The 26,557-nt window shown below is 40.7% G+C and overlaps 1 protein-coding gene across 3 annotated transcripts in view; it reads right to left on the reverse strand.

Annotated features, from left to right (window-relative positions):
- Nucleotides 1–5,282: 5,282 nt before the first annotated feature.
- KIFAP3 (kinesin associated protein 3) overlaps nt 5,283–26,557 on the reverse strand; it is a 73,100-nt gene continuing 51,825 nt past the window's right edge. Inside the window, exons 19-21 of one of the 3 annotated variants that reach the window (XM_069789813.1) lie at nt 25,112–25,211; nt 20,813–20,842; nt 5,283–5,744 (exon numbers count right to left, since the gene is read on the reverse strand). In XM_069789813.1, coding sequence (XP_069645914.1) covers nt 5,636–5,744; nt 20,813–20,842; nt 25,112–25,211 — 239 coding nt within the window. In that variant the 3' untranslated portion in view covers nt 5,283–5,635. Of the gene's footprint in view, nt 5,745–19,840; nt 19,866–20,812; nt 20,843–25,111; nt 25,212–26,557 lie in introns of those variants that run through there. The other 2 variants (XM_069789815.1, XM_069789814.1) reach the window with 2 other exon arrangements.

The following is a 26,557-nucleotide window of genomic DNA, read 5'->3' on the forward strand; positions in this document are numbered from 1 at the left end:
CGCCCTGCGCGTTCGCTTTCGTGGTGTAACTCGTGCATCATAAGGAGATCTATTTAATGCCATTAAAACTAATTGCTCTCTATGCTGCAGAGTAAAGTGACTCCGGGGAGAGATTTCACGTGAGTTTCTTGGACAGCAGAACGAACGTTGAAAGGAATTACTATAGTGCAGTGGGAGGTCTGGGCTTTTCACACACTATTTTCATATCACCAATGTTATTCCAGTTTCACGCAGCGCCAGGGCATTAGGATGTGGTTTGCTCAATCACTTTGAACCTAACGCTTAGAGTGAGCAGGGCCCAGCAGCACACCCCATACCCGTGGCCATGTCTAGACAAAGATTTAATGGCAATGGCAGTGTGTTTTAACAAAGGTGGTCTAAGCCTTGCTAACTACTTGGTTTTCTTTAGTAACCCAACTCCACCAGTTTAGCCTGCATTAAATTTTGTCCTGTCAAATCTGGCATGAACTTTGTAGAGTGTATTCTTCAGCAATACACTTTTTCCCCCCTTCCTAGCGAAGCCTTCCAGTCCATGCCCAGAGCGTGGACCGTGCAGATACTCCCACTGACAAGGTCCACTGCCCAGTGGCTCGGTTATGCTGGAGTCCCTCCAGCACAACAAAGCCACAGGTATCTGGACAGAAAAGGGATCCGCTCAGATCCACAGCCAAACTCTGTTCAATTGAGCTTCACGATCTGTTTAGGCAAGCAAAGAGGAAGACTTTCTTCTACGACTGTGCGCTGGAAGGTCTATAAGCTGGCATGTCAGGGTGAACAAAGGGACAGAGTGCTAGGAGAAGTCCGCTCCGCTGGCAGTGGGATGATCTGAGTCTTTTTAAATAAAGCAGAAAGATGATGGGAGGAGGAGGAGGGTGCAGGGAAGTAGAATGGGTCATACGTGGTGTGTGAGGCAAAGTATGTCACATATTGACATAATGTACACAGGAACAGAAGCTAAAATGAAGTTCAGATATGCCCCCTCCCTCTTTCAAAGGCAGGAAAGAGCTGAAGTCTTTGGCGCAAATGGAACAGTCATGCCAAAAGACCCTGGCCCCAAAGTGCGAAATAGGGGGAACTGTGGACATTCCTCACCACAGTTTATTCAAGGGCTTAAGTGTGGATTTGTATGTCCTCTGTGTGCATGTGGCAGGGGAAAGGCAGAAGAGTAGAAGAGCTTAACAACTGTAGGTGAAGACAAAAAATTCTTAATAAGCAACAACTGATTTCAACTCACAGCACTTAGCTCCAGCTTCAGGCTGTGGTGTAATTCACATGGCTCTCAGGAAAAGAAAAGCAAACTGTGCCTGCTCTGCATCATTTATGGTGTATTTACTTTGCAGGACTGCCTCTGTGGAGAAGCACTCCTTCCCTTTATCTGCTTTTCCAGGGCGAGTCCATTGTTGCATACAAACTGAAGAGGTACCGAGGTGCGCGCCCTGCTCAGGGCCCTATTGTGCTAGGTGCTGTAGAAACACAGGAGCTGGGCTTCTGTCCTTCAAGTTTTGCAATTTGACTTTCCTAAGAACAGCCAACGTATGCTCCTCCAGAGAGTAACTCAGGACCTAACGAGGTAGGTGTGAACCCCCTTCCTTCTCTTTCAAGGGCAGAAGAAGAAAGAGTAGACAGGGAACTAGCAGGATTACAGAGCTCTTAGCAAGTGCTTCATTAGGTTTGTAACTGATTAAGTCGATTGGGCAAGAAAGGATGGGCAGAGTGGAGACACAGAAAGCTAGTAACTGTAGAACAGGATGGAGCAAAAAGCCCATCTATGGAATAGAGCCTGTAAGGTCTAGAAGGACAGCTGGGGAGTGTTGTCCAGCAGTCTCTGGTGCAGTCACTGTCTGCACTGTATGAACGTTCCCCAGCTTTTCCACTTCCAGGCCACAGGGCCTTCAGAAAAGGCAGAGCAAAGAAACAGGGCTGGGGTGGTGGTGGTCCCAGCACTGCAGCCGATAACGTCCTTACCAATGATGTCGTCCTGCCATGTAGTCATGTTAGTTACAATGACATTACAGTAGCTTTTTGCTGCTAACGGTATTTCTCAAGTACTCAATTTCTTAATAAACAGAAGTGGGTTTCTCTTTTTAGGGGGCAGGGACCCCAACATACCAACTCCAGAAAAGTCTGTTTCTAGACTAACTGATTGCAAACGTCATCACCTTCTACCTGTGAACTACGTGCAATGCAGTGCTGTCTTCCACCACCTGCGCAGGCAGGCAGCTCCAGTTTCTCTCTCATCACCTCAGAGCTCTCTCCTTAACCTCATAAAGAAAAAATGAGCAGATCACAACAACTTTAAGGGCTGACAGCTGCAACGTAAGCTGTACCAGTAAGTCAGCTTCACTGTATTTTATTTTTCTTGAGGATGGCTATGGAAGGAATGAAGGTTGTAGCTATTCTCAGCCTTCTCCCATGAAGAGCGGACAGCTGAGCTTACCAGTGGTGTATTACAGGAATTCCATTAAAGAACCTGCCAGAGGGGCTTGAAATCTCTTGTGGCTAAATAGAGCTTGTCCTACTTATTCCAGAAGAAGATACATCTTGTTCCTGTTTCATTTAATCCAGAGTGGATTAAATTAAACAGAATCATGGCAGTCTTATTTCAGAATTAAATGCACATGTTAAACTGTTAACAGACAGCTCCACGCACAGACCGATATTTAAAAGACTTGGAATCAGGTCCTTCATAAGCCCTCTAGGCCAAGGATATTTGTTTACTTTTGCTTTTCCCCACCCTCTGTTGCCCTAGCAAGCTCCTAAGTACTAGCATGGTACAAATAATAATTTAAAACAAGATCTTAGGCTGCTGCATTAAGTAGATTGCTCATGGAAATTATACTGTACATCTGCAGAAAGCCTGAATAATAGCTAACAGACCTATGAACTTCTCAGCCTATGCTTATTTCATTGTGCTATTAACTTTACAGCCTAATTATATCTAAAACACCTGCCTAACCAAACTCATTGATTAATTAGCAGCAGACTGGGAAATCCAGGATACTTCGGGACAGTTAGGGATTACTGCTGTAGGGAAAGAAAAGAGGAGCTACACAAAGTCAGGGAGAGAAACCAGGAAAAGGAGGAAAGGACAAAAGTTGTAGAAGTTGCTAAAAGAAAGCAGATCCCTCCTCACCCCATTTTATGCAGGATACAGTACTCAGGGACTGAATCCATAAATACAGATAATTAAAAAGTTACCTTACAGGTCAGACTCTCCAGTCTCCCTCTGACACCCACAGGAAATGTGATATAGATTGAAAAGTCTATGTGCTCATATCTTTTTTCCCCTTTCTGGCTCAGGAACTGTAATTAAAGGGAAAATCAGCCTCTCTCCCACCTTAGAGAGTATAGTGGCACAGCTGGTTTTCATCTTGGCTAGCAGGCTCTGTCCTCAGGCTACTAAGTGCTGAGTAATTTTTACCAAGCTCCGTTTGCAGATAAATGATGTTCTTCTCTTAGCTGCTGCCAGGCAAAGCTACAAATACTTGATCTTTTATTCTTTTCTCATAAACTCCTAACATTGAATACTAAAAATGCAGCCAGAGATTTTTCCACTGCCATTTATTCTCAGCATGGTCACAACTGTATTACAATTACAGACACCCACCCATTTGCTGAAGCTCAACTGTAGTTCCTCGTTAACCTGAAGCTTCCAATTAAAGGCTCCTTCAGTTTCATTGATAGTTTGCATATACTCCAAGGACCCACTTCATTTTTTTTTTTTTTTCCCCCCAAAACGCATTCCATGAGAAGGGCAACTGCTTTAAATAACTTCACACTAATTTTCTGGAAAAGCCTGATGAGGGAGTGCCAGTCTCAAAAGAAAAGCCTGTGTCTGAATATGCAGTTTGGGTAATTTCTCTCACAGCTATAACTATAAAAATATCTGAAAGCTTTTGACTAAATGTGGCACAACTGCTGGGCAGATAAAGTGTGGGCTCAGACCAATGGAAAGAATCTAGAAAGGTACGACACTGGAAATCCATTAGTTGAATTAAAGTTTTCTGCAGTGTTTCTACTAAGATCTTGTATTTTCTAAGAAACTGCATAAGAATTAGTTAAAAATTGTATCGAAAAGGATTTAAAAAAATACTAGTTAATCTTGGCAATGCTGTTCTTCCACCTACCTCCAGTAAGTGAAGCCATGAACATGAAGCCAGCACAGGGAGGAGACTGAAAACTGCTAAGAAATACCATGGCTAATTTTAGAATCATTTCCAGTCACGCATTATGAAACATAGTAACAGTGCATATAAAAGTACCTGCACACTTTTAAAAGATAAAGCAAAGTTTCAAAAAAAATCTTGATTTCAAAGATATTTTTAAAGTGTAAGACTAATAGCCTGTCAACATCCTAAACAACCCCACGCCTTTGAAGACCACCTTCCTAGCACATACACCAGTCTTACAGGATTACTGGCTACTGTTGTAGTAGTATCAGCCCCCGATGCCGGTCTATTTTCCGTTTAAGCCAGAAATGAGGGATAAAAGAGGAGAGGAACAATTCTGCAAATCAACAGCCATTTAAAAAAAATATTAAAAAAAATCATGAGGTGGAAGTAGCTTTCTTTTAAAAAATGAAAACTTGAACTGCTCTCTTGATGGCTCTGGCAGAGAGGGCATTTCCATACGCTTTCTTGTCTCTTATGGGTGCAGGTGCACAACTTAATAATAGCTTTAGCCTAAACTCTGTTTGCATGTAGCATGTTTCAAAACATGGCTTAATGCAATCACCACATTGCAAGTCCAACGTGAAGGCGTCTTGGCCTGTCTCTGCTGCTCAGTCAATGATTGGTGTTTAGATCCAACCTAAAGCCTGTGAACAAGCAGGATAAGATGCATTTGTATTTTAGGATGGGGAAGCTGGGGGAAAGGCTCTGCATCTGGATTCTGAACCAAGTTACAGTGTTTTTTTTCTCTTGCTAGCCCTCAGGATGTGGCTGTCTTCTCTCAGCCCACAGAACTCTATTTAAACACTATGGTAAAGGTATCCTGTTGTAGTGTAGTTTTTCATTTTAAGTGTTTTCAAGCATTTAAAGTACATTGTAAATGTTTGAAGCTCCAGGGGAGCAAATCTGTGCCATCTTTCCATTATTAAAGTCTTCAGACCCAGGACTGGACTTTGGTAACTATGCGTCAGGGCAGTGCCAGGAGATGCTGGATCTTAACAGTGTTCCTGTTACTTAAGCATTAGAGGGAAACAGTCCATGTTAAACACACTTCACATGAAGCATTATTCTTAAATGCCTTGTAAAACAAATGAAACATTGGTTAGAAACACATTCACCACTGCTGACCCCACAGGTTTTTGTATTTAATAGAAATTAAATTAGTAGCTTAATGTACATAAGTGACATTTTCCAGTCCAGTAGCTTTCCAATTCTTGCTTTCAAGTCACAGAGCAAATACTGTACAAAAATGATAACAAAGAGCAAGCAAAGAGTAAACACTGTCACTAAAACACTGGACCCAGAAATGCTAGCTTTATCTGGAACTACACACGTCAAAGGATACATAATGATGGACCCATTATGGTACAATCATGCATTACCAAGGGATAGATCTACTGCCGGCCACGCACACGCTGGTTCCTCCAGGGCAGGTGGCAGCATCCTGGACTGTAGAGCGGGCTGTTTTATCGTGCTCCGTAGCTGTAGTAGTAAGGTTCATCCGGGCGGTATCCATACGCAGTGGCTGGGCGGCCAGGAACCCCTGGTGATTGACCAAATCCATCAACTCCGATGCTACAAAAAAAAAAAAAAAAAAAAAGAGGAGAAACTGTTGTTTTTTGTACAGTAGGGAAGGTGCACTAGTGCTGGTGTCTCCAACTCTTCCTGCCATAGAAGTAATTTTGTGAGGCAACTTTGCAAGCCATCTTCCCCTTCTAGCCAGCTCTGCTCTGTCTCCTCTTCCCTTGGGAAAAGAAATGCTGCAGAGAAACCAACAGAACTCCTACCGAGGAAAAGCTTTCAGGTCAAATAGAAATCCCAGAAGAGACAGAAGTCTTCTCTTCTATCCTTTTATGGATTTACCAGCAAAGCACTTCACTTCTGTGACTCAGTTTCTCTCTCTGTACATTAAAGTTAGCATGTCTTTCAGGAAAGGCTTCAAGCATGCTTCTTGCAAAGCCCTCTGGTAACCCTGCCCTACACAGCACATCTGAATAATCTCATTTCCTTCCTTCAGTACATTTCTGATGCCCCTGGGAAAATACCAGCTAGAAATGAGAAAGTGAGAATATCTGGCACAGCAACATAGTTCAGCAAAGGACAGTGTTTCTGGTGTGACACAAGATTGACAGCCAAATGGCAGAAAGAATTCATCATATACTGAAAGGCTATGTACTAATGAGACAGAATAACTAATTTTTCTTATAGAACAGCATCTTTTACACCTAAAAACTCCCACAGCAATGAATTAGATACTAAAGCACAAGAACTGTGTAGGGAAAAGTGGCACATATTTCATGCTCAACAATAACTCTCATGCAGGAGGTAAAGGAAAAATGAACATTGCCTAAGATACTGGATTACTGCCTATTCATAGTTATGTCACTTAACTTCCACTTCAGTAGAAGGACAAATGGAAAAGGATTCTGATTTATTGTCTGACTAAAGATGCATTGAAAGGAGTTGAACTTCCCCTCTGAAGACTGTCAAAACACAAAGAACCAAAGTGCTTTTGGAGTGGGGAAAAGCTGAACCTCATTACTGCCAATTATACATATGGAACATGGGTTATGCAACAGTCAAGGCTGGGAAAGAATGACCCATCCAGAAGATGTACAATGGGTGGGCCCCAGGCCCTGGCTCAGCAGAAAGCTGGCACTGCTGAATCAGTTGGACTGAAAGGGCTCAGCCGAAGTGGTGGGGGACCACGTCCATCACTCTGTCCTTGCAAAGACACTTTCCTCAGATTGTGCCTCTGTGAAGTCCTAGAAAAGGATCCTTGGTGCCTGGTTTCCCAATAAACTAGTTCACTCATGGGATGTTCCAATAATCAGGTGAAAGTGGAAGGCCCGAGGCAGAGATTTGTCCTCTGAGAGGGAAGGGGACAGTCAACAAGCTAAACTGCAAAGAAAATAATTGTTTCACCTGACTGTATCTTGAGAAATGCAGCGCCCTGAAAGTGCTTTGCCATTTCCATGTCTACCTGTCTGTATTTGAATTGGCAATGCCCCCGTCTCATAACTCGTACACAGAGCCATCAGTCTCACCTTAAAGGCTGATCAGTCCCTTCAGCACAGCAAAGAGAAGCAGAGTAGCCGTGATGTACCCTGTAGTGGTGCAAAGCCATGTGAACACATGCCTCTGGCTCCACACCTTCACCTGGCCACCCATTCTTTCCTGTATCCACTCCAAAGTCCTATTACTCTTTTCCAAACCCATTATGAAATGAGCTGGTGACCTCTGAGGCACCTTCTTCAGGTCCCTCCTTCGTACCTGGCAAACAAGAGCTTTCTCATTAGCAGGCTTGAAGCTTTAAAAGACTCCTGAGAGAAGGGATTAAGAGCAATCCTGTTACTTTGTCTGTATCTAACTCTCATCTCCAGAAATACCAAACCCTGCACTCACCTTAGTCAGAGGATGGTCCCTGCTTCTACCATTGTTACTGATTTGCTGTATGCAAAGAGATTACACAGACAGACCTCACATGGGCTGCCGTTGGGAACAGCTTTCCAAATACAGGCCACAAAGCTCTTCCGAATAAGCCAACAAGGACCAGCATGAAGCTGACCAATTTGTCTGGCAGTTCAGAAAAAAAAACCAAATTGAATAACTACTGTAAAACAATGTCAATTCTTTTAAAGAGTTTTTTCAGTACCATTAGTACTAGGAGTTAATAACATACTAAAAGAAAGCATAATGGGATTTGGAAGCACAGAGTCCAGTTTTGTTGTGCTACTACGAGTTCCCAGTTGCCAGTGATGCCACACACACATGTAACACTGCAGAGAAGCAGGACCTTTTAAGGCTACCTTTAAACTCAGGAATTCCATTGTTTTCTTCCAAAGATCCTTAAAGCATCTACAGTTGATTTATAATGAAAAGACATTTTAACAGAAAATACTTTTCTGTGTTTATATTTCAATTTTTTTTCCTGTGACTATAACAACATTAGTTGTGGATAAGTTGTTTTTATTACTAGTATGGTAGAATAGGGGCTCTTTGCATTTCTGCTAACTACTGAAAACTTCATTCTGGGAAGACGTTGTCAGTGAGTGAGTAGGCTGTGGGTGCTGTTGGCTGTGAGTCCTGTGTGCAGGGAGGCTGCTGACCGCAAGTCAAGCTAGTAGCAGCCATGCCTTGGCTTCCAGGGGAGACAGCAGTAGCTGTCCTCAGGTTTACTGTGGCAGAGGGGGACACAACAAATACAGCAGCCTGAGAGACCTGTCCTGAAGCAAGATTTTCTTCTTAAATGTAAATGTGGCTTCTCTTGATGCTGCAGAGTTTCAAGAACTTCTTTTGGTCACTCCTAACTGTTCACTCTGCTATATACTACCAAACTAAAAGAACATTGTGGTTTTGGGGAGTGAGGTGTAACAACGACACTGAGCCACGAGGTGGCAATAGGTCTCTATCACTGCGGGCAGAGCTGTCCCAGCTACTTCCAGTTTAGTAATACTTATTTAAAGAACTTTTAAATGTTTTTAAATTGATAATGAAAGCAGGGAAAACATGGTTTCAATCACATTCTCAGCAAATCTTTTTTTTTATTTTTCTTTTTATAAATGTGTAAGTAATTATGTAAAGATCCCTAGAGTTTAAACTTTGAGGAGTATCAGTTATTTCCAAATGGTTCAGACATATGTTAGTGTCCTGAAGAAAACTGGAAGAGATGGATCAGCTGATAACTGCTTTGGACAGTTAAAAAAAAAAGAAAGGAATAGAAAATCACATTAAAACACCTTGATCAAATCACCACTTTCCCCTATCTAAATATTTCTCTTAAGTAAACTAAGGCATGTCCCTGCTTCAAAAAAAAGTTGGCTTCATTTTTATGTTAGTGCTCTTGAAACATACCAGCTTTGCCTATTTGATTGTTTGCGCTGGCAGCCCATAGCAAGAAGCTTGTCCTCTTAGTTGAAAGAAAGGCTGTTAAACCCAGAAGGTAACTGAGGGGTAGGGCAACAAAACAGCAAACATGCGTCTGCAGACTGAAGTCTGGCTTACTTACGAAGCTGGCAGGCCAAGGGCAATGACTCTGCAAGCATAACCTACAGAGGCGGAGACAGGGGTTTAAAAACCAAGTCCTGATGAATCCTTGCCACTTCTGCCAAGAACAGCAGAACAGTAGAGCCAGGAAAGGTGGTAGCTTTTTGGCTGTAAACACTTGTTGGGTAACGATCGGCTTGAGATCATGATTTGTGCCATGTGTTCTTAGATTTATACCAGCAATCAACTTCAAAACTTGCTCCTAGGAAAAATGTGTTGTTGGCCTTATTTATATAGTATCTTCAGGAAAACTCAGTGCCCAGCAGAGGAAGCATCAGCCTGTCTTCCCAAAAAGTAAGGGACACATAATTATGCCATTGAGGCAACAACACTCATCCCTGAACTGCTATTTTTTGCTCCCATTAGTCATCCCTGTTCAACTAGGTACCTAGTAGAAGTGCATGCAGTCCCTGTAGTTGTATAATGGACATGGATCAAAAACACCACAACAAACTCCTCAGATAGATGACTTACGCCATTGCCTTAATCTGCAAGTTATTTAAGGCAGCTTTGTCTCACAAATTGCACGCGTGCGCTCAGATTGGTGCTTGCCAACCATGCCGTCAAAGCACAACTGTTTTCTTGTGCAAAGTTTACCACCACGCCTGGAGCTGATGGAGTTAAACAGTGAACAGCACAGCTAATTACTATGTACTGCTAACCTCAGTTGCTGGTTCATTTTGAGACCCTTTAAAATATGAACTGTGTATTTTACCCCTATGCACTCTCTTAATGATTTGTTTTTTTTAGACTGAAATCACTTCCAGCCATCACTTATACTCGAGGTCTCTACACATGCACTTCTCGAAGCACAAATATTTCTTTTTCCTATTGGTCTGCCAGCCCCTGTCAGAGCAAATTTCACTTTAAACTAAATGCTATGATACTTAAAACCTTTTGGATTACTCAGGCTGCTAGTGTGATCTATGACCTTCCCCAAATGACAGCTGAACTTTCCAATTTGCTTGTACTGCTGGGGAACTGAAGAACACATGCCGAAGAGGAAAACGTTCCTGATGTGCATGAGTGAGGAGAGATTTCTTAACAACTCTGCTTATTGATACTTACTCCGATTCATAATATCCAAATTAATATGCCCATCTAGGATCCTAGGTGCCCTGACAATTTAAAAAGTAAAGACCAATCGTGTCCCACTGTGTCCACAAATTAATTACTTTCCTTAACACCCTCCTGCACCCAGAGCCTCAGAGACCAGATAGACTTTGTGGTATGTCTGGAAGACTTGGCAGGCTCAGACAGGGAGCACTCTGCCAGCAATCCTCTGCTGGGGTTCCCATTCAGGTATCTTTGCTGCTCGTGAGTGACGGTACAGGAAGAGAGGCTCTTGAGCTTAGTCTGAACTAGGGTAATTAACACCTGGGTGCAGACTGACCACAGAGCAAGGCTGCTTTCTGTAAGTTTTCCTGATGCGATAGACGCCTGAGCCTGTCCACACTAGCGTTTGCACTGTTACTAGTGTTGGTGCTGACAAGTTGCTCTAAAACGGGTATTAATTCCTCCTGTATAAGCATGGCCTCAGAAAGGCAAGTCCTGGGTCACTGGGGAAATTCTTGGTCAAAACAAACCCCTTGAAGTCCAACTGGAAATCCTGCTAGGATGCTTGGATCTTGGAGCGATCCCAGCAAGAAACACTGCTTGGGAAACAGGCCTGCACACTCACGAAAGAGGCATGAAGCAGTATGGCAAGAATCATACCAGACTGTACTGTAAAACACTGTGACTGCCTGGGCAGGGGAAGGTTGCCCAGAAAGTCTTCACCTTAGAGTGTGAAATACCAGTTTAGGAGCTTACACTTTAGGGTCAAAATTTCATCCTTTTCTGTTTATCAGTTTCATGGTTGGTAACCCAGAATTAAAGCACCCTGAAATCACTGCCCACTGAAAATGAAATCCAAGCTAAACACACACAGTGCTTCCACCAGAGCCACGATTTCAGTTACATTTCTTTTCATCCTAAACCTGTTCTAAAACCCTGTCAATCCTCCCTCCTTACTCTGCATCAACAACGCTTATACCAGCCTCATGTCTGAGAGGCTCTCAGCTACTCATTGGGGATATAAGTTTTATAATTTTGTTAAACACAAAATCTATTTTATTAAAAAAAATCTATAAATTTATAATTCACTAGGTCCTCTGACCTTGGTAAGACCAAGCAAACAGTACTTACAGCTCTCAACTCATCAGCAATTCTACCAAACCCTAACAAAGGAATCACACCCAAAGTTTTCCATGAGCTCAAGTGAGTTGCTGAGAGGGTTTATTTGCAAGCATAAATATGCAGACCCTGTTTACACACGTGGCACCTCTTCTTGCTGCCATCGATCACACCTGCAGCACTGCAAAACTCCTCCTGAGTATCAAAGAATGGGGTTTGAACCAGAAGATTTCTGAGCATTCTTCAGAAGTCTGACATCAGTACAGTTCATAGCAACTCCTCGGTTTTCTCTGTACCTTCTCCCTTTATACACCTTATATTATTGTTTCTGAAAAGCACTGTCTTCACTCTCAAAACATCTCCCACCTCACTCCAGGCAGGCATTCAGAATTTCATGCAGTGCATCCTTGAAGTCCTAATGTTTCCCTTCTGTGAATCTACTCGTGTGTGACAGCACCATTGATAACATACGATACAGTTGCCATCCTATATTGCCTTATAAACTTTCATGCCATAAACCCCTGTAATCTATAACGCTGTATCAAGTTCCTGTGTATAAAAGACAAAACAAGTTATGTTCAGGTGAATACTGAAGGCTGTATTTTTCCCTTGGGAGGTATCTAAGCCATAGAAGTGGTGCCTCAGTCTCTAATCTCAAGACAAGCACAGCATTATAACCTGTACAACTGAGATGCAGTTTATAATAGTTGCCAACAAGAGACACAGGAGCTTTCCAGCAGTGAAGCCTGTATTTCTTCTCTCCTCTCAGTGGGTTTTTTTGTTTGTTTGGGTTTAAGTGTTGATGAAAGGTGCTAGATTATAGGTCTGAGAAAACTATTGCAGTGCAGGGCAGTATAATCACATATGGGATGCAGCAGAGGCTGCGGTCCTGCTAGCCCAATTAGGAGACTGGTTAGTGAATGCTGCAGCTCCCTCCCCTCCCTCTGTGGGTTTCCTCCGCACAGAGACCAGAGTATGGAAAGGCAAGGGGAGCGGGGGCATCCAGGCCTTGACCCGTTGTACAGTTAGGATTCAGGCATGGTGTGCATCCAAACACAGGAGGTGGGAAATGTTTTTGAATTCCATCAAACAAACACAGACCTCCAGATTCTAAAATTATCTTCAGGTAAGAAATACTTAGCTAATCCTTTGCAGGTACTAGCTAACCACCACACTTTAACCAAAGCTTAAAGCCTGTGAAACCCCTGGACTCTTTGGCCTTTCTGCTGATACTATCAGCTAAACACTGGATGTGTAACACCAGTCATGAAAGAGTGGAGGGCATCAGAAAGTGGCATAAGGCTGGTTGCTTCTTCCCTTGCTTAGAGACTAGCGATTGAGAAGATGATCCTATTTACTTCTATGTGCCAGCTACCTCTGGTTTTGCTTCACTGACCATAAATTTTCTGTCCTTCAGAGTAAGAGCACATACCATAGGTTATGGAGAAACAGCACACAACTGAGAAGCCTTAGAAAAAACAATGTTTCTTTATATAATATCCTGTAACTGTAGATTCTCCCACTACTGGTTATGACGTTAAACTATAAACCACAAGTCCCTTAAATTCTGCCTCTTATGGCCCCAACTTTTTCTCCCCTATCTGTGAAGTTTTTTTCCCATGCTTTCTATCCCTCAAGCTCAAGTGGGAGGGGAGCTTTGTGGCAGGGACTGTGACTGTGCACACTGCATCAAAAACCAAGTCCATTTCTACATTAGCATTGAATATTAATGTTCCTTAGACAGTAATACTGTATCTGCTCAAAAGATAGAAAATGTCAGAATGAACCTGTGCAATAATACTTTAGCTCCCTTGTGCATCGTGATACAGCTTTTATGGATATGATCATGTCTCTCCTTCCATGTGATCCAGCTTTCTTCAGTGCACTTAATGACTTAAAAGTTTCCAGTTGCTTCTGGACTTGGTGCCCTGTTGTATCTCAGCACAATACTGCTGTTTCTGCCATTTAATTATAAACAAATGCAAATCTGACAATTGTGGAGAAATGAGCACTGTGTCTTCTGTGTCAGGCTCCAGCTATGCACCAAGCAATACGGATGCCAAAATTACTGGTGGGGAGGCAGCATGTAAAAAAAAAAAAAAAAAGAAAGAAAAAATTCCCAACTGAATAGTAAGAAAGCACTGAACTGAAAACAAATGACCTTGCTTAGCCAAATTCAGTAAGAGCCTTGCTTGAAAGCTGTAGAGCTTGCCATCCCAGCTCTGTGAAAGCAGCCTGGGACTTGGGCTCAGTTTCTTCTCTGTCAGTTACCTGCTGTGTGATCCTGGACAAGTTGCTCCTTTTCTCCATGACCTCAGTTTCCCACTGGAGTATTGAAAGAAAAAACACCCCAGACGTTAAAAACAGCAAGCGACAAACTACAGTAATGAGAAGACTCAAATTAGACTTTTGCTTATTCCGTAACACACCTCAGACAGGGGAAAAAAAGAGTATTTCTGACGTGCTAGAAAAGCAACCAATCCAGAATACAGCCAGGGGGCAAAACAGCAACTCAAGAACTCAAGTTGTTTCATATAGCCATCTTGTTTCTTTGAAGGGCATCAGGATAACTTCACTAGCATTCCCTCACCCAGGCTCACAGCTCCACCACACGGACAGGGAGTTTCTCAGCTATTCTGTACAGCATTTGTTAAAAGGTCAAGCACACAGTCAGAGCTGGAACAGAAAACAAGAGTTCTGACTTTCCATTATAAACCTGACAGAAACATCTCCTGTGCTGTTAGCTTAATGACTGGCCAAATCCACTGATTAGATACATCCATTTCTTAAAAATTAATGAAGAACTAAAACAAATAAAAAAGGCCTGAGGAGCAGGCAATAAAAAGCAAGATACCCTTTCCTCCCCTTCTCTCCTTGCACAGTCCAAAGTATTTCTGTCAACTCCATAACTTGAAGAATACACTGTCTTAATCTTAAACTAGTAATACATCTGGCTTGGGAATTCAAGCATCTCTTACTGAGCTCCAGCAATGTCAGTGTTATGTTGGGTACAGAAGCTTCAGGTAACAGCCTGAGCAGAGTACGATCCTGAAGTGGCAACTTCATAGAGGTGACTGGTGTCACTGACTAGGTCAGCTCAGGATCTGGTCCACGTCTTCCACAGGCTTCTGACTAGCCTGTTTCCAAACGGGAAGTCTTTCTTGCTTCCTGTACTAGGTTACAGAGCAGGGTCACTATGAAAGTATACTCTGAGATAAGCAGTTAAAGCAGAAATGCAAGTTTTCAGTGCCCTGCACTGAAGGGCTCTTAGCTAGAGAATTATTCCTTTAAATATTTATACAAGCTCCTCAAGTCCAAGCACTGCCGCTCAGCTCTGTACTTCGATACGAATGGGGAAAAAAGTTCCCTCTTGTGCACAAATACCCAGAAAAGCCACGCCAACAGGTTACTGGCCGATAGTCACGCTGTCTCCAGGGCTCAGCACTAAGAACTGGGCAACTCGATGTGGATGATAATCCAGATGCTGGAGGGAGGGAGGAAGGGAGAGTCAAAAAGCTGTTCTGCTTTGACTTACAGCTGCAGCCAATAAAAGCTTTCAAAGTCTTTTCTGAAAGTTAACATTACTAGGGGATTTGCAGTGTTCATGAGAGCGCACACAGCAAATGCAGTTAGAGCATTATTACTGATGAATAAAATTTAATTTTTTTTACCACCATAGATGATTGTCCAGATTTCAACCACTTTTATATATCAACACAGGGCCCCAGTGAAATTTTGTCAAGACCTATCCCAAATCAGTGATGATTTTAGTGTAAACCAAGAAGGAAGTGAATCTCAATGTCTCCTACGGCTTGCTTTCTTAGGGCTGACACTGGATATATTAGGGAACACACCAGATACAAATACAGACGTGGAACATTTTCTTGGAGATCTCTACCTTGGAGTAGCATTATTATGCAAAAATTTCAACTTTTTAATTAACTGAACGAAAATAACATGTTTCCAGGCCAAAGGTTGGGCAGGGAGACTTGGAAAAAGTAAAACTTAAAAAGCATAAAAACCCAAAAGGCAAACTCTCTAAACTTATTATTTTTTTTTTTTAAATCTCATGGTTTAAAGAAAAAAAAAAAATCTTCTAGTTTTCCACAGGAAAGAGAAAAGGGTGGTTCAGTCATCATACTTGAATGGCTGAAGCTGATAAACACAGATTCGGAGAGTCAAATTTTAAAATAAAAACAATTTTAACTATTTGGCAAAGAAATTAATTTGATATGTTACGTTAATTTTTATACTAGAGACTTGTTTGCAGCACATGTTCAGTTCAGATAATAACCATAAGAAATATCCCACTGATATACAGGACTTTTTGAAACTACTCATTGTAAGTTTAATTTTGAATCCTGTGAGCATGCTTATACATAGCACACAAAACACCCTTCACTTTATTACAGTTTTAAATCTTTCTTCCAGGTCTGGCCTTGGAACCACTTGTGTCTTGATAAAATAGGTCACTTGAAAAAAGGAAAGCTCAATAAAATGAATTACAAAACCAACAAGATTAAACTGATTGTGCTGTTTTTGTACAGTGCAGCTGAATTCTGCAAATATGCTGCTGGCTGTGGTTTGGCATTTAACAGCATGCGATCAGTGAGAAGGAGGAAATTTTATTCTCATTAACTGTTGCAGATTTACTGCAGTGAAAAAGGGCTATGTAACCTGAGAAGTGACAGAATGGAAAGATCAAAGCAGCAGTCTGGAAACTAAATAAACCTTCTGGCTACTTCCTGCAAGGAAAATTCACTCTGGCAATGTAAAACAGAGTCCAGTTAAAAACTACTCTCAGTTTTATGAGCTGTCACAGCAGCTTGAGTGGTTTGGACCAGTCAAGTTTAGAACATTATATTTCCTTGTTTTTGTCTCAGATACTTCTGTAAGCAGTTTTATAGTTTCTTTTTCTTTTTTTTTTTTTTAAAGAGAAAAATAAAATTCTTTTCTTTTGGTTGAAATCGAGAAGGTCACAGCTAAACTCATTAAAAACAAGCAGGTCTTCATTTGCACATTCCATTCTCGTTTACTATGTTTTAATATTTTACTTTGAGATTTATAAGCAATGTACATTTGCTTTAATAACTCTTCCGCATTCTGTTCACTTATTGTTTAATATAAGTGCAAATCAGTTTACAGAGCCCAGATGGCTTGTAACCAGGGAGCCAGTCTATTCCTAGTAGCACATCTGGAGGGACTAAGAGCAGCAGACAGAACGTGGGAATTAATTAATGTTACATTTCAGAAGAGACAGACCCAGGTTTGGGGGATTTTTTGGTAAGACATTCCAAAGGACTTGAGCTAACTGCTACAGCATTCAGTATTCTTTTAAAATTCTTAATAGCCACCTAAACCATGTCGGTTAAACGAGGCCAACTGCAGGTGGAATATAGTAAAATAAAAAGCAACTAAAAAAAAAAGTAACAGAAGTGACTGCAAGTGAAAGAGGCCCAAGTATCCTATATTCCAAAAGAGCTGAAGTGCATTAAAACCTCAGCACTAACTCTCTTCCCAAACAGCATCTACAACTTGCTGAAAAAATTACACCTTTAGAATATTCCCAAGCAAGCTATTTCATCTCTTAGCATACTAGTATAATTGTTCAGAGCAATTAAACAGCTCTTACAGTAAATGAAACAAGTGCAACATGATCCTTCATAATTACGGACCACACACCTTGGAGAGGTGGTGTGGTCCGGTCACTGGGGCACTACGAGAGCAGACAGGGAGAGCACTGCTCTACTCCAGGCTCTGGCACCTGACTTTGGATGAGTAACTTCTCTTCTCCTTGCCTTTCGTTCCCTGCCCATCTTGATTATCAGCTCTTTGGGGCAAGGACTGTGTGTTGCACTGTGGAAGTTGTCTGTGTGTTGGGGGTTACAAGGAGAGCTGCTTGGAAGCTTCTCCTGCTACAGTCTAAGAACAGAATAATAATAAATAAGCACTCAAGCACATAAAAAAAAGGAGATGTTGTATATAGAATACTGAAGAATATTACCCTCATCTGGATATTCCCAAATTACATGCAGTGCTGGGCCCTAATCCTTTAGTTGTGTGGTATGCACATATCTCCAAACCCTGGGAAAATCTCATTGATGAATATGGGTCATACAGACTCCTGGTGTTCAAAAATGTTACAATAACTGTTCACATCTTAACAGCATAATTTGGTCAAACACGTATTAGTGACACCTAAACTGGACTATAATATGATCAGATTGCAGTATTTAATTTCTGTAAACATGAATTTGAGAAGACAGTATGAAAAAACTAAGAAAGTGACAGCTAGCAGTGAATATGACCACTACATAAAAAAAAAAAACCAAACAGGAAAGAGATAACTAGTTTACTACTGGTGTAGAAACAAATTATTATAAACTAGACATGAAGAAATTCAAGCTCACATTCAAAAGCTCTTAGCAATGAAGCACTCAGATTCTGGAAGCACCACTCCCACATTTAAGTACTCAAGGAAAACAACTATACAGTAAATTTTGATTTAGGCCATGATCCAGGATCTGTTGAAATCAAGTTAAGTCTTTCAAGAAGCTTGTCCCAGACTGTGATCAAAACCCTCCAAAAGGCAGCAGTTCCTGCTTCCTTACTACTATCTTTTAGATGCAAGATCTTAATTCCAAGCATATGTACCACCTGAACAGGCACTGATGAACAAAAACTTACCTGCCTATTTCACATGAATAGTCAGTAAATGCTGTACTGTCCAAGTCAGAAGTGTGCTTTATCTCTTACGTCAAGCCATGTAGAGCCATATTAGAAATTTAGTGAAATCCTCCTGACCATATTCAGTTTAACTTCTTTAAAATGAAACATGTAGGCAGTTAAGACAACAGAATATGATAAAAAAGATAAGATTCTGCTGCCACTGACAACATTTTTGTGGGATTAACATCCCCCCCCTCCCCCCAAAAAAACCCACAACCAAAAAAACCCTTATTTGTCTCCAGAAACTTCATTGGTTCAGGGCTTCTCTTTAAGGCCTTTTCAAATTTGTTTCAGTGGGATTTACAATTTGCTAATACTGATGTGTGATAAACTAATAAAACCTGCCTACAAGGTTATAGGCCCAATTTACTAATAAAACCTAATTCGATTCTCTTGGGAAATGCAAATTAAATAGTGTCCAAATGGTAGAAGCTGAGTACAACTGTGCTGAACATATTGCAAAGGCAAAAAAGTTGGTTTTGTTTTTAAAATAAAGTTTAAGTATGGAAAAGAAAAAGTAATGCACGGAACTGTAAGAAATATCACTATGGTAAAATGTTTGAAAGTAGAATCATATTTGTGATAATAATTTACATCTATTAGCTTTTCTTTCCATTAGTTAAAAGATTTTATTCTCACTATATGTCCACCTCTAAGACAGGAAAGCATCACTGCCTCTATTCAAATGATGAGGAGAGAGAGATGTGGGTACTTTCAATTCTGCTGTAGCACAGACCCCACCATAAGAACATGGTTTTTATCTAAGCTATCTTTCCAAGAACCATGAAACAAAGTTTCTTCTGCCACTGATGGCTGTAAAGGGTTGCCTGAGACAGCTCACTTTTGCTGTCTACTAATGTATTAGTTTTTCACCTTCAGAGATAGCCTGCAAGGTGGCACTTAGCTGCTGAAAGGCTGGCAAGGGAATATTGAAACTTCTAAATAAACTGCACATTACTGAAAACACAACATGGATGAGAAATACTCCATAGCAGGGTCACCAGCTCCTTCAGTCCTTTCCTTAGGAAGAAGGTTCTTTATATCAGCAATAATACATCCTGTAGGGTTTAGAGACTAAAGCAAGGAAGAGATGAAATCCTAACTTCAATGCTTGAGAAGTACAACATGTGACTGCTTTTAGCAAAACTAATTGAAGATGAGGATCTATATGGAAGATAGCTACAAATGTCACTGTAGGATGTAAGTTACAGGTACAACCATTTAAAAACATTTTGATAAAAATTCACAAACTGAGCATTTGCCAGCATCTGATGTGGTTCCTGTACCTGACCTGAACAGGAGCTGAATTCAGCTGTGACTCACAACTGGGAGTTCATGCCACATTGCAGGAGTCAACAGGAATGGAAGGCTACAGACCTAGGTCTTTCCCCCATGAAAATTCACATCTGATTTTCATCAGGGTACCCAAGCAAAAAAGCCTGTGGACACGACTATTCTTGCCCTTCAATGTGGACTTTTAGCACATGCAGACATCACATGTGGGTAGCTTAGCTAGAGATAAGCTAAGTCATAGTAACACCCTTCCCTGTGCTCCCACCAGGACCCATGGCCATGTATTAAGTTATTGAAGCCCACATCACCGCAGTTTCCATCAACTCAAGACACAACAGCTTGGTTATGCATGCCTATACTTGCCAACAACATACAGAGCTTAACTGAAGTCAATGCAGAGCAGCCTGCAAGGTCTTGGCTCCATATACTTGGCTCACAAAATATCACGATGACCTGCCATGACAAGAAGAAATGCAGCTACAGATTTAGGCTGTAAATCCAGGAAAAAGGAAAGATGTTCCACCAAGGGCAGAGACAGACAGTCACCCCATAAAACTGGTTTTGTTTGACATGCCAAACCTCACTGCTTCCTGGGAAGAAGCTTCAATCAGATCTCTGTTGAGAGGAGATGTGAGCACACACACCGGGAAGAGCACACACACAGGAACGCCTTGTCTTAGTGAAAACAAAGATTGTGCAATGGCAGCTCTGCTACATTTTATAATGAGGTTAAAGCATTCTGTACTGGAGAAAACTTCCTTGGGAAGAAAAAAAAGTTTTGGCTAGCTCTAGCATTCCTAACTATTAATCTTTCTAAAGCTACAGACAGAGAGGATTTGGGAACTCTCATGAAGATCTTAACAAAAAAACATCAGCTTTTGCACTTAAAGTTTGTACCATCATCTAGTTATAGCTGGGAAAGGTTAAAAAGTGGCCTCTTCCCCAAAGGGTAAGAAAAATGCTGTGGATGTCTCTATTATATTTAGCCATCACTATTATGTTTGTGTCTTAAGAAAGTAATTAGCCTCCAGAAGGTGATTAAAATTTGATAAATGACCATAGATTCTTGAAGATGTCTTTCAGCTGGTCTTTATCCCTTGCAGCTCAGACACTAAGCTGTCATCACATCAGCTGAAGGTGAGGGATTTTTTTGTTTGCTACAATCATAAAACTTTCACTCTACATTAAGAGTTATCAGAACCAGGAGCCTTGAATACAGATTTTAATAACAGATGAAAATTTCAAATCTATGCCTAATGCCCATCTGCTTCTGAAAGACAGTAAGATGATTCAAAGCTGGTAATCGCAAAAGTCTTTTCCTAGCCAATGAAAAAAACCTGGATACAAGCTGTCAAAACAACCTTCTCAGTCATGTATTTTCTGCTGAATGGAAAACATACCTTACGATCTGTTTGCATGCTGCTCCAAACCTTTGAGGAAAACAAGAGATGCTGTTTATGTACTTTATAACTGCTTCTGTGTACATTATATTCTGAAATAATTCTATTTATAGACATCATACACAACAGCACAACTCCACTAAGAATATACTTCAGAAATAATTGCTGTAAACTAAAGCTGCAAAACACACAAGCTAGATTACCGGAAACAAAGTATTTCTATTTCTAACAATGCTTTGGGTCGCTGAAGTGAGGGTGGCACTATTAGAAAAATGGCAACTTTCCAGGTCTTCACTTATGTGCTGCTTCTCCTTTATGCTGACACGTACCAGAAACAACAATTATCCCTGCTTGCTTCAGGATATGTCCAGAATAGCAAGCATGTAAGCAAATCTACAAACTGAATTCAGGGCTAGATACTTCTACAATTCCCTTCAAAGTGGTTTTGTACTTCATGATGCAGGAATTGATCATGCAAGGTAGCATTCTCAACTCTTGACAGTAGTCAGTACTCTAGGTTTCAAAGGAAAGTCCAAGAAACCCTGTGAAGGGATGGCAATATCTTTGAAAAATGCAGCCCCTAAGATACTCCACCTAATTCACCAGATCTATTGATGTTCTTACTGCTAATACTATTACTTTATGTCTCCCTCTTAAAAAACTGGGGGGGGGGGGACGACACCCTATGTGCTAATGCAGTGAGCGCAGGTACCTATAAATACCTTAATTTTTTTAAACTCCTGTTTTACTCTTCATTTCAAAAAAGGACTTCCCTACCCACCTAAGACTATGCAGCAGGTCTAGGTATGTAGGTCCAGTGTCTCCTGGGACAGGGACTCCACAGGAGATGGTTGTGATATCCCTGCTGGGTTACAGAGAAGTCAACCACTTCACTGACTGTGCATCCGGATACAGCTGCTGCTCCAATTCCCCTGAATTTTCCTGAATGTAACATGGTGGAACTGCAATGGCAGAGGGTGCCCTGGACCTCTGCTAGAACTAGCATCCTACAACCAATGAAGCACATGGTTTTCACTCTCTGCTCAATGCAGTGTAACTGGTGTAACAATCTGATACACAGCAGCTGGTGTGGGCTGAGCTCCCTCACACAGCTGTTATGAAATACTGCTTACAGTGAAAATATTCAAGGGAACTTGAGTTTGGTTGCAGTCCTTGAAAACCTTACCTCATAGACCCATTTCTTTGGCTCCAAAACACAGTTGGTGATCACAACACACTTAAGCCCTGGTAACGCACTGGGGGCACCAACAGTAGTTCAACACTAGCTCAGCTTCTCAGTGACATACAGGCACTAAAAAGGTAAGTCTTTCTGGCTGACTCGTTAGGCTCTCCTGGAGGCAAGGGGAAGTCCTGATCCAGTCTGAGCACATCACAGGGATAGGAAATAACCTCAGAAAAATTGAATAGGTAACATATCCCAAGTCTTCCTCATAGGAATGAAGAAAGGAGAAGACAGGATTAGATTATTCAAAGTTAAGTAGCAAGAAGTCAGCTCATGGTTGTCACCTACCTCAAAATTCACAGGGTGGTCTTAAATGATGGACAAGACTCCTTCAGAACTCACCCCATTGCTTAGCAAACAACTGTTTCTATTACAGAATTAAAAAGCCTAATATAAAAGGCCAAGGCCAGAAGACAGGCACAACAAACGTATTACAAATAAAAAAAGTGTAACAAATGAAAAGACCAAAAATATGCATCTACTCATTATTAGATCATCTCTCTTTGAACTACAAAAAATGTTAGTTGTCTGACTTGCTAGTTGTCTATGCAAATCATAACTCAGCTTTCTTTAAAAAAAAATTCTGAAAACATATTCAGATATTAATAATAGAAAAATGGATCATTTTTATAACAAAAATCTTGATTTATTAAAAGCTGGAACTGGTTAAAAATAAATCCTTGACATAAGGTTCTTGTTAGCTTTAAACTGTAAGCATAAAAATACCCTAGAATTATGTTTTGGTATGGATGAAATGTACACTATATAACACATAAAAAGAGCCTTGACTTGCTGCTATTATTTTTAATTAGGCTCTGTAGCACGTATGGTTTTACCTTCCAACACCAATTCAAATTTGGGAAAAGGGAGGGTCTGACTCTCCAAACTCATGGGACTGGTAATTCCATGGCTCATGCCTTGGAGCACTAATGCATTTTACATTAGCTCTAAGCATCAGGAAATCCTGGCTTCTGGCGCCAAGAAGTTCAAAACGATAATGACACACATCTGAAAACTACGATTCGTCGTTCGACTGCCAGTATCTATTCTATCAAACAATTCAGTCTTGCTCTGTTACAAGTAGGACAGAACATTTGCAGCAGTCCACACTGTTTCCAATTAGACTGTGTGTCTGGACTGCAGATAAATCCATGGAGCAATCATATCAAAAAAAGTCTTCCTAGAAAACAGAATTCTAATGAGACATCTGAATATTTACAGAGGCTGTCGTCAACAGGCAATTACCAAGTTTGTCGTTAGCCAAACTGCAGTTTTTCTGTTTTCTTTCTTGAGGTGAGCCTCCAAAATGCCTTGAGACATTACAAGAAAATTCTATGAATACTTAATTTAACTAGTTATACACCAGATGTATTTTGCTACTCACTTTAGTTGGAATACAATCAGATTAAAGAGCAGCTTACTAACATAGCTGCCTGATAAAGGATTGAAATTTGAGGTTGAGTGATCTACTTTAACTTTTACCCAAGGACACTCAAGATTATTTTTTTTTCCCAGCTGAAAGCCTTCTGGCAAAACAAGAGCATCTTGACTGGGGCTATATCTAAGTTTACTGGAAAAAAAGGATTCTGCAAGCTTCACCCTATACACCTTTCCCCCCACGTCCAGGGGGGAAAGAAGACTGTTGGGACCACATACCACATACCCAATGTTCTGGTTAATACAGAAATCTGTCATCTCCTGGGTTGTGTATCTATTTTAAAGTTGAAAATGGTTAAGTCACATAGTAAGACTCCAAAGTAGCATATAGCTCATACTTCCCCTGGTTTCTCTATCACCTGCATGCTCTGAAATGAAGGTTACGCATTTGGAAACTATCAGTGCCAGTATCCCCTTCCCAAACATAAGCTCTATGCAAAGGGTTACGCACTAGTCTGAACTTGATACTTTCAGAGTATAAACACTTCCTTTTTTCAAGAGGATCTATCTCTTAAGTCCTACTTTTTTTTTCCTGATCTGAGCATTTTAGTTATTTTGTTCTTAAAAACGTTACCACCATTCCATCCTTGCTCAATATTCAGCTTCCTGTTTATTCACAGGTAGAATAAACAAACAAGTGTAACTGTCCACTGCCTTTTAACAATTAAAAGAAGCCAAAGTAAGGGAGAAAAATCTTTTTTGCTTCAGCTGTACATACTGTGAATTACTCATATTTTACAAATGGTGACTAAAGTTGTAAGTGGTGAAAATAACATTCTTGCTTTGGAAAGAAACAACTTCAACCACAGGGCTGGGCATGTCCCGATAGCATCCTGTTAAAGAGATTTCTGTACCTTGACTGTAAAGTGTTTGAAGTATTTCCTGCTAGTGAGTGCACATAATTCATGCTCTATAAAAGGCATTTCCTACACACTACAGGATCTATGAAGATTTTATTCTTTGAAATGAGTCTTTTCTATTTTGAACTCATGGGAGAAGTCTACTCAGAAATTCAAACTGGAACAGCTTGCTAACATTCAGAGAAGAAGAGGTCATTGACCAGAGGGGGAATTCACAGAAACATCTCCCAAAAGTCAAGCCGACATCTTTTGCTCATCTAGCAAATTTTCAAAGTAAGTGCCATTGGTATTCTAACTGAGAATACCTTGGGAAGACTTAGGTTAAAGGGGGGAAAAAAACAAACAAAAAAACCAAACCCACAGAAATAGTTTTGGTAGCTGAGAAACTTATTTTTAACAATTTAAGAATATTGGAAACAGAAGTCTTCTAGGTAATCAGCATCTCAAGCCTCTCTTTAGATATTTCCCAACAACGTCTGAATAGTATTTGAGTAATTGTCATAATATGTAGTTAATTGTGTGTTCTAGTTTTACTTTTCTATTCTACAGCTTTTGGAAAGCTATGATGTATTACAACACATATGTTAATATGTTAAAAGAAACATGTAATTCAGAAGACAGACTAGAACTGCTTTTTTAGTGCAAACCATTCCCACTGCTATGAAGGCAGAAACTGTTGAACACCACCAATGAAGCCCTATAAAGAAACTTGAATAGCTTGTGTTGGATTATATGCACTCTTTACAAACAACAATTTACCTGCTAGAGAAGGGATGCTGCCCGACAAGGTCTCCATTCTGAAGATGGTAATCACTGAAGAAATCTGGACTCACCGCTCCATCAGGGGCTATTAGGCCATCTATAAAACCGAGAAAGACACACAGTGACTGTACGAAGGAGCATGACTTCAGGGCAAGTGGGCAACACAACCTGTGCTGGTTTGTCTTAGGAATTCATTAGCAACTTGCAGTATTTCTGGGAAGAGTGTCAAGCACCAATAATAACTGAAAACCAGCAACTTCAATTACAAAAAAATCTTACTGGGACTCCATGTAGCTCAGCCTACTGCCCTGAAAAAAGCTGTACCTCAGATATATTCTCTTACCCTTTCTGCCTCAGGTCTGTAAAGGTTATATCAAGACCCATCTTGTCTGCCCCATCATGAAAGTGAGACCAGAAAAAAGTAATGAGGAGGGTCAAACATTAATCTGGGCCAGGAGCATAAAAGTAGAAAAGCTGCAAAGGTCTTAATTGTTCAGACTCTACCCTTTATCACTGTATCTCTTAAAACTGGTTAAGAAAAACAGGAAAGCAACTTCAAACCTATTTCTTTCATCTCCCCCATATTTTAATGTGTTCTAGCTATTTCCTAAAACAGTGGTCTTTTCACATGATATCCTCTCAAGAACATAAGTTAGAGTTTCTTTTACTTCCTTTATATTAAAAAACTGGCATATGAAGATGCAGACATTTGTAAAGCCAGTAGTATTCCTTAAAGGCTTCACAGTCTCTGCTTGCTTTATAAGGAAGAGAAGAAAATCAGGGACTAACATTTTCCCTCTGTTACATCAGTGTAAATCCACAGTGTCTTTGAAGTAAAGTCAGTGAACTGACCCCAGCTGAATGAGAGCCCAGCTTAACTCTTTCCTGTTCCCATTCACAAAACACATTTCTTGTTAATATTAAGGGCACAGTTCTTACTTGGTAATTAGTATTAGGCTCTAATCAGATAAAACAAGCTACTTCATTAAAACAGACCCTACATCAGTTTGTCTCCACTACTGTATGAAAACAATCCCAGACTTGCAGTGCAGAAAGCATCCCAATAAAAACAGGGCAGAAACAGGTACATACAGACTGATACTTTAATAGTTTAACAGATGAGAGAGAGAGATTCCTAATGATTAGGAAGTTACAAATGCCATTCCACTTTAAAGAAAGAGAGATAAGATCCTAGGAGTCACAGGCCACTTAGCTTAACCTCTGTGGTTTCAAAACTACTAAAACTGCCTGTGCAGGAAGTAGTGGAAAGTTACTTACAGACACAAGGGCTTAGAGATGACGACTCAGGCATTCAAACAAATCTCCCCGTGCTTTATGAATTTACCTGATGTTTTTTGAAGATAATATAGTGACAAATGATAAAAGGAATAGAATTGACACATCTAGATTTCTAACAGACATTTGATGAGGTGCTACAGAGAT

The sequence above is a fragment of the Haliaeetus albicilla genome, chromosome 8 (genome assembly GCF_947461875.1).
Source record: "Haliaeetus albicilla chromosome 8, bHalAlb1.1, whole genome shotgun sequence".
NCBI classification, from domain to species: Eukaryota; Metazoa; Chordata; class Aves; order Accipitriformes; family Accipitridae; genus Haliaeetus; species Haliaeetus albicilla.